Source organism: Oncorhynchus keta, chromosome 35, assembly GCF_023373465.1.
Source record: "Oncorhynchus keta strain PuntledgeMale-10-30-2019 chromosome 35, Oket_V2, whole genome shotgun sequence".
Classification (NCBI taxonomy): Eukaryota; Metazoa; Chordata; class Actinopteri; order Salmoniformes; family Salmonidae; genus Oncorhynchus; species Oncorhynchus keta.
In genome coordinates this window covers 75088018-75096409 of record NC_068455.1, presented here as the reverse complement: position 1 = coordinate 75096409, position 8392 = coordinate 75088018, and the positions used below count along the sequence as shown (strand labels likewise).

Below are 8392 nucleotides of genomic sequence, written 5' to 3'. Positions count from 1 at the left end.
CAACACTATAACAATATGGAAGAAAATGAGATGTATTCTACGAGAACCAATATCACAACTCTATGGAACAAGCCTTGGATTGCTTTTCAGAAATCACCAATAAATTGGTCCACGTGGAAAACTAAAGGCATAGAAACCATAAATGACTGCCTAACAGTAAATCAATTCATTTCTATGACAGAATTTAAAAAAGCAATTTTGGACTGACCAATGTAGGTATTTTCAAATACATGCAACTTAAAATTTACACATCACCAAATTTCGATTTTAAAATCTTTTGGACATCAGATCAACCTTGAGGGAATCTTATTTGAGTCAGAAAAGTATGTTCGTATGATAGGTAAAATATTCAAAAACTTGCAGAGAGCATATCCAACTGACAATCTTTTAGAAAAGAATATAAACTATTGGAAACAAAACACAAAAATAACTGATGTTGGCACGAGATGGAAGGAAAGTTGAAGTATAACAAACAAAATTATAGTTCATGAAAATGTACAATTAATCCAGTATAAACTAATGTATAGAATGTATTATACAAGAGACAAAATTCACAAATTCTACAGCATAACGGCAGAGTCGTGTCTTAAGTGTAAAACTAACAATGACTCAATAATCCAGGACTTCTGGGAATACTATCAAATCCAAAAGTTATGGAAGGAGCTAGAAAGTTGGCTGTCAGAATGACTTTTAATCCGTCTATCTGGACATTTCAGGACATGGCATATGGGGGGCAAACAATTATGCAGGCACTAGGGATGAAGGTGTAGTCATGGATGGGGGTGAGACCAGGCATTACGGATAGGGGTGTGGCCAGGTACTAAGGATGGGGGTGTGGCCAGCCACTAGGAATTGGGGTGTGGCCAGGCACTAGGGATGAGGGTGTGGCCAGGCACTAGGGATGGGGGTCTGGGCAGAGGAGATGTAGTCTTTGTTAGTGGCGGATGCCAGGAGAATGCTACCTCCCCAAATGCATAGTGCTAACTGTAAAGTTTGGTGGAGGAGGAATAATGGTCTGGGGCTGTTTTTCATGGTTCGGGCTAGGTCCCTTAGTTCCAGTGAAGGGAAATCGTAACGCTACATCATACAATGACATTATAGAAGATTCTGTGCTTCCAACTTTGTAGCAACAGTTTGGGAAAGGCCCTTTCCCTATTCAGCATGACAATGCCCCTGTGCACAAAGCGAGATCCATACAGTTTGTTGAGATCAGTGTGGAAGAACTTGACTGGCCTGCACAGAGCCCTGACCTCAACCCAATCGAACACCTTTGGGATTCATTGGAACACCAACTGAAAGCCAGGTCTAATTGCCCAATGTCAATGCCCGACATCGCCAATGCTCTTGTGGCTGAATGGAAGCAAGTCCCTGCAGCAATGTTCCAACATCTAGTGGAAAGCCTTCCCAGAAGAGTGTAGGCTGTTATAGCAGCAAAGGAGGGACAAACTCCATATTAATGCACATGATTTTGGAACGAGATGTTTGATGAGCAGGTGTCCACATACTTCTGGTCATGTAGTGTATAAGCGAGGGAGTCAGTCAGCCAGCCAGCCAGTAAGCCACCCAGCCAGCCAGTCGGTAAGTTAGGCACTCAGCCAGTCAGTCAGTAAGTCAGCCAGCCAGACAGTCAGTCAGTAAGCCACCCAGCCAGCCAGTCGGTAAGTTAGGTACTCAGCCAGTCAGTCAGTAAGTCAGCCAGCCAGACAGTCAGTCAGTAAGCCACCCAGCCAGCCAGTCGGTAAGTTAGGTACTCAGCCAGTCAGTCAGTAAGTCAGCCAGCCAGACAGTCAGTCAGTAAGCCAGTCATAGAAATTGATGAGCTTGTTGCTTGTTATGCTGTTTCACCGAGGCAGTGATTTCAGCAGCCTCCGTCACAACTGCGTCAGCGGCTGTGAACTCAGCAGGAGGGTGGGGGTGCATGGGAGAGGAGGGAGGAGGGGGCGATAGGGAGAGAGAGGAGGGAGAGGGGTGGTTCATCCTCAGAGATGCTCATAGCGCAAAGAGTAACAACACGAGCAGGGTGAGACTCGCGCTGGGAAGAGAACAGACAATAGCCTGCCAACCGTTGCCTCGCTGAAAAGAACAGCTGCGTTTGAATTATTAAACCGAAACAAACAGATTAAATCATTTAAGTCACATCATCAAAAAATCTGTCGCTATTCGCTGTCAAGGAGAGAGATACCTAGAGGACGGATTGGTGGGTAGCGTAGGTTTATAGAGTGTGAGTGCTGGAATAAACCGAAGCGCGGAGCGTTTCAGCACCTTGGACAGAGCACGCGCGGCGAGCGGGAACATGGCTCCGATGGTAACGGAAGAAACACAGTTCGGTAAGTAGCTGGCGGCAGCTGGTGACTTATTTGAGTGTTGGTTGGGAAAACCACTCTGTTCTTTTGGTCTGTAATATTCACCATGTTTCCCAAATGGCACCTTAGACATTATCTAGTGCTCTCCGTTTGAAAAAAAGGCAATCTAGCTCTGGTCAACAGGGAATTGGGGACGATAGAGTCTCGTGATTCCACCCAACACCAGTCGGCGTCTCCATCTGTTTCTCCACCCGCTGTGACGTGGGCTCCGAGCACACCTTATTTCATGTGTTTAATTGATTGATATTTTTTTCTATTCGGGAGATCATATTGGCAATATCATGTTGTGGATATACAAGAAAACATATGAGAAGCAAAAACCGAATAAAAATCACCAGTTAGATTACCTCTTGAGTATTCTGACTAGCTAATGGTAACTATCACACATCATTGTACCGCAGTAGGCTATTTAGCAATATGTTGAAATAAAGCGCTATGTCGGGGTTCATTATTTCACCTGTAAAGATATGGTACATTCCTGCTGAAGACTGCTGCATGCCTTGACGTGACACATACTCTCAGAGCCTGTGTGTGTGTGTCTGTGTGTGTCTGTGTGTGTGTGTGTGCGTGTGTGTGTGTGTGTGTGTGTGTGTGTGTGTGTGTGTGTGCGTGTGTGTGTGCGTGTGTGTGCGTGTGTGTGCGTGTGTGTGTGTGTGTGTGTGTGTGTGTGTGTGTGTGTGTGTGTGTGTGTGTGTGTGTGTGTGTGTGTGTGTGTGTGTGTGTGTGTGTGTGGAGCTGAAAGACAGGGGTGAGGCACTGGGGTTTGCCTTCCCTGTTTTTAGTTCTGACACAAATATAAGAACCTTTATGTGTTTTGTGTTGCTAACTAACAAAACAGTCCCCAATCTCTCATCTGATTGGCTAGTTGAGATTAATGCTAGTCAATGAATAATCATCAATTATTAATAAATCAATAAGCTACCTCATAATTTTGTCTCAAATCGCTATAACATATCAAAATGGCCAAGTTATGTCTAAAGGCCATTTCTCTGTTCACACTCTGACCCGACCCAGTTATGTCATGTCATGTAGGAGTCCCAGATTGTGCAGACTCCATCCCAAATGACACCCTATTCCATATATCGTGTACTGTATTACTTTTGACCAGGAATAGGATGCCATTTAGGGACACAGCCCCAGATTGTGCTGTTGTCATGCTGTCTCTGACTCAGACAGTGCGTCAGTCAGTCAGTCAGCTGGTTAGTTATGGTAATAAGCAGTGGGTTTCTGATTCAGCTTGTCAATACATTCATCTACAGAAGTAGTTAGACAGAGGAAAGTTACGCATATTCAACACACGCACGCACGCACGCACGCACGCACGCACGCACGCGCACACACACACACACACACACACACACACACACACACACACACACACACACACACACACACACACACACACACACACACACACACACACACACACACACACACACACACACACACACACACACACACAATAGATCCACAGGAGGGGCGGTTAACAAAAGTATCTCTCTCTCTCTCTCTCTCTCTCTCTCTCTCTCTCTCTCTCTCTCTCTCTCTCTCTCTCTCTCTCTCTCTCTCTCTCTCTCTCTCTCTCTCTCTCTCTCTCTCTCTCTCTCTCTCTCTCTCTCTCTCTCTCTCTCCACATCTCTCTCTCTCTCCACATCTCTCTCTCTCTCTCTCTCTCTCCACATCTCTCTCTCCCTCTCTAGTGGAGGTGCCAGTGAGTGTTGCAGTGGTGAGTGTGTTTGGCCTCGTCTCCTGCGTCTCCCTCTTCGCCTGGATCTGCTGCCAGCGTAAAAACACCAAGCCACAGACGACACCACCCTACAAATTTGTGCACATGCTCAAAGGCGTGGACATCTACCCCGAGAGTCTTAGCGCCAAGAAGAAGTTTGCTGCCACCGCCAATGAAAGCAAGACCGACGTGAACGGAAACTGCAATGCCAACAGCAACAACGCTAAACAACAAAAACAAACGCAAGCGGCCTCCAGCCCAGCAGGGGGCAGAACGCCCCTTCACCTGGACCTGGAGAAACAACGTGACCTGAACGGTAACTTCACCTCCACCACCAAACCTCCACATTCCAACCCCCAGACCCACACCAAGGTCCGCAGCTCCCCAGACCTGGACATTCCCTCCCCCCACCCAGGGTTCACCCAGCCTGGGGTTCCCTCCCCCACAACCATTACCACCACCAATAGCCTCTCCGGCCAAACCCCAATCCCCACCCAGGGTGCCGCTGACCAAGACAAACCCCAGGACGGAGGCCCTGAAGTGGGCCTCGGGACCCTTCACTTCTCCCTAGAATACAACTCAGAGAAGAAGGCCTTCGTGGTTCACATCAAGGAGGCCCACGGGCTGAGCCCGACCGACGAGCAGTCCCTGACCTCTGACCCCTACATTAAGCTGACCCTGCTTCCGGAGAAGAAGCACCGGGTCAAGACTCGCGTCCTGAGGAAGACTCTGGACCCGGCGTTTGACGAGACCTTCAGTTTCTACGGGATCCCATTGGTCCGTGTGCAGGAGCTGTCCCTCCACTTCATGGTGCTCAGCTTCGATAGGTTCTCCCGCGATGAGGTCATTGGTGAGACTCTCGTCCCATTGGCCGAGATCAACCTGGCGGAGGGGCGTGTCCTCATGAGCCGTGAGATCATAAAGAGGAATGTCAGGGTAAGAGAGAGTTACTTGGTTCTTCCATTAGTGTCTAATACAAAATCTGCTTGGCATAATTACCATTATCATAATATGAATGAAGTCCTCGGGCTAGTGAGGGTTTCTACCTGATTTAATAATACATCCTCCAGGTGTCTAATAGCACACAGTACTAATGGAGCAACACAGGTAGAATCGCAGCTCATGGCACCTTATTCCCTATTCTAATACCCTATTTCCTATAGCGCACTTCTTTTGACCAGGGCCTATAGGGAATAGGGTGGCATTTCTGGACCTAACCACAGTCATTTAGTTGTATCAGATAGCAGATTTATCACCCAGCCATTGTATCTTTAGAATCTCTAGATCATTCTAGAACAGATCATTCTAGAATATATTATTCTAAAACAGATCATTCTAGAATATATTATTCTAAAACAGATCATTCTAGAGCAGATCATTCTAGAACAGATCATTCTAAAACAGATCATTCTAGAACAGATCATTCTAGAATATATTATTCTAAAACAGATCATTCTAGAACAGATCATTCTAGAACAGATCATTCTAAACAGATCATTCTAAAACAGATCATTCTAGAATATATTATTCTAAAACAGATCATTCTAAAACAGATCATTCTAAAACAGATCATTCTAAAACAGATCATTCTAAAACAGATCATTCTAGAACAGATCATTCTAAAACAGATCATTCTAAAACAGATCATTCTAAAACAGATCATTCTAAAACAGATCATTCTAAAACAGATCATTCTAAAACAGATCATTCTAGAACAGATCATTCTAGAACAGATCATTTTAGGTGTGATGGTGATATCCCATTCTCTGTGTAGTGCTGTCATTGTGGATGTCTAGGACAGGAATACTATGACTGAGAGTTGTAGGCTATGTTCTACTATATTCTATGCTATTGTATTGTACACATGTTATGTGTACATTGGTGAAAGTAGTAGTGGTAGTAGTAGTATGAGAGAGAGAGAGATAGTTTAAAGAGAGAAAGAAAGAGAGTAAAAGAGAGAGAGATAGTTTAAAGAGAGAAAGAAAGAGAGTAAAAGAGAGAGAGATAGTTTAAAGAGAGAGAGAGTAAAAGAGAGAGATAGTAAAAGAGAGAGATAGTAAAAGTTTAAAGAGAGAGAGTTTAAAGAGAGAAAGAGAGAGTAAAAGAGAGAGATAGTTTAAAGAGAGAGAGAGTAAAAGAGAGAGATAGTAAAAGAGAGAGATAGTTAAAGAGAGAGATAGTTTAAAGAGAGAAAGAGAGAGTAAAAGAGAGAGAGATGTCTCTGTGTAGTGTTGCGTACCAGGCTTCTAGACTCTTCTATGTCTCTGGTTGGCTCCTCTCTGCTGCTGCTCTTCTGAGAACAGAGACAGGAAGAAATATTTTGTATGTACTGATGACGTCTTGTCTCTCAGTCGTATGTTCTCTCTCACGTCTCATGTGTACAAACGACAGATAGAGATCAATGGATAGACAGACAGATGCAAACTCACTCATGAAAACGTGATGGTAGATACTGAGAAAAATAATGTTGCCTATAATTCTCTCCTTCTATGTGGATGTCAGATGAGAGAACAACAGTTGTGGTTCTATAAGTGTTGTGATTTTAGAGAAACAGGGCTTGTATGGAATGAATCTCTGTCGTAATGTGGATCCGTAGTGTTAATGTGGGTGTGGGACACATTCTCTAATCTGTCTGTAGTATGATCTCTATGTGGAAAGAGGGGGAGGAGGGAGGAAGAGAGGAGATAGATAGAGAGGGAGAGTGAGAGTGAGAGAGAGAGAGAGAGAGAGAGAGAGAGAGAGAGAGAGAGAGAGAGAAAAGGAGCTGTGGAGAGAGTGAGTAGACTGAGAGAGTCTCCAGATCAATACTCTGAGAGGAGACACTGAGGGCTGTTCTGACTGAGGACTGTTCTACACTGTGGGCTGTTCTGCAGAGTGGACTGAGAGACACTGTGGACTGAGTGAGACAGAGAGGGCTGAGAGAGAGAGAAGAGACTGTGGAGTTCTGCACTGTGGACTGTTCTACACTGTGGACTGTTCTACACTGTGGACTGTTCTACACTGTGGGCTGTTCTACACTGTGGGCTGTTCTACACTGTGGGCTGTTCTGCACTGTGGACTGTTCTACACTGTGGACTGTTCTACACTGTGGGCTGTTCTACACTGTGGGCTGTTCTACACTGTGGACTGTTCTACACTGTGGACTGTTCTACACTGTGGGCTGTTCTACACTGTGGACTGTTCTACACTGTGGACTGTTCTACACTGTGGGCTGTTCTACACTGTGGGCTGTTCTACACTGTGGACTGTTCTACACTGTGGACTGTTCTACACTGTGGGTTGAGGGTGTGGTAGGAGCAGCCATCGCGCCCCCTCTCCCTCTCCTTTCTCTCTGACTAGAGGCCCCCTGGGGATTCGTCGCACAGCGGAGGGACCAGGAAATGGCTGTGTGTAAAGTGCGTGGTCATTCAAGCAAATGAATTCAGCTCATCTCTGGCTAAGACAAAGTACAGAGCCAGTTGCAGTAGATGGAGCTGATACAGCTGAGTCTATGTGTTGACGCACATATATAGATATCTGTCAAATGTCAGGTCTTTGAATTTATAGTTTTATTCTTAATTCTACCTCTTTCCCTCCCTCCCCTTCTCCTCTTTCCCCTCCCTCCCCTTCTCCTCTTTTCCCTCCCTCCCCTTCTCCCTCTTTCCTCCCTCACCTTGGTTCCCCTCCCTTCAGCCCTCCCTCCCCCCTCTCCCTCCCTCCTCCTTCTCCCCCTCCCTCCCCTTCTCCTCTTCGTCACACAGTGGACCCCCTCCCAGGAAATACCCCTGTCTCCCTCTGGTCATTCAAGCAAATGAATTCAGCTCATCTCTGGCTAAGACCCCTACAGAGCCCTCTTGCCTCTAGATGGAGCCTACAGCTGAGTCTATCCTCACCCCCGCACATCCTCCCCTCTGTCAAATGTCAGGTCTTTTGAATTTATAGTTTTATTCTTCTACCTCTTTCCCCCCTCCCCCCCCTTCTCCTCCCTTTCCCCTCCCCTCCTCTCCCTCCCTCCCCTTCTCCTCTTCCCCTCCCTCTCTCCCTCCCTCCCACCTCCCTTCCCCCTCCCTCCATCTCTCCTCCCTCCCCTTCTCCTCTTCCTCCCTCCCCCCTCCTCCCTCCTCCCCTCCCTCCCCCTCTCCCCCTCTCTCCTCTCTTTCCCTCTCTCCCTCCCTCCTCCCTCCCTCTCTCCTCCCTCTCTCCCTCCCTCACCCCCTCTCTCCTCTCCCTTCTTCTCTCCCTCCTCCCTCCCTCACCCCCTCTCTCCCTGCCTCCTCCCTCCCTCTCTGCCTCCTCCATCCCTCTCTGCCTCCTTCCTCCCTCT

At 46.6% G+C, this 8392-nt stretch overlaps 1 protein-coding gene across 1 annotated transcript in view; it reads left to right on the top strand.

Annotated features, from left to right (window-relative positions):
* Positions 1 to 1972: 1972 nt before the first annotated feature.
* The window catches only part of LOC118377761 (synaptotagmin-4-like), a 7790-nt gene continuing 1370 nt past the window's right edge, over positions 1973 to 8392 (top strand). Inside the window, exons 1-2 of the mRNA XM_052497733.1 lie at positions 1973 to 2327; positions 4064 to 5025. Of these exons, the coding sequence (XP_052353693.1) occupies positions 2294 to 2327; positions 4064 to 5025 (996 nt within the window). The 5' untranslated portion in view covers positions 1973 to 2293. The remainder of the gene's footprint in view (positions 2328 to 4063; positions 5026 to 8392) is intronic.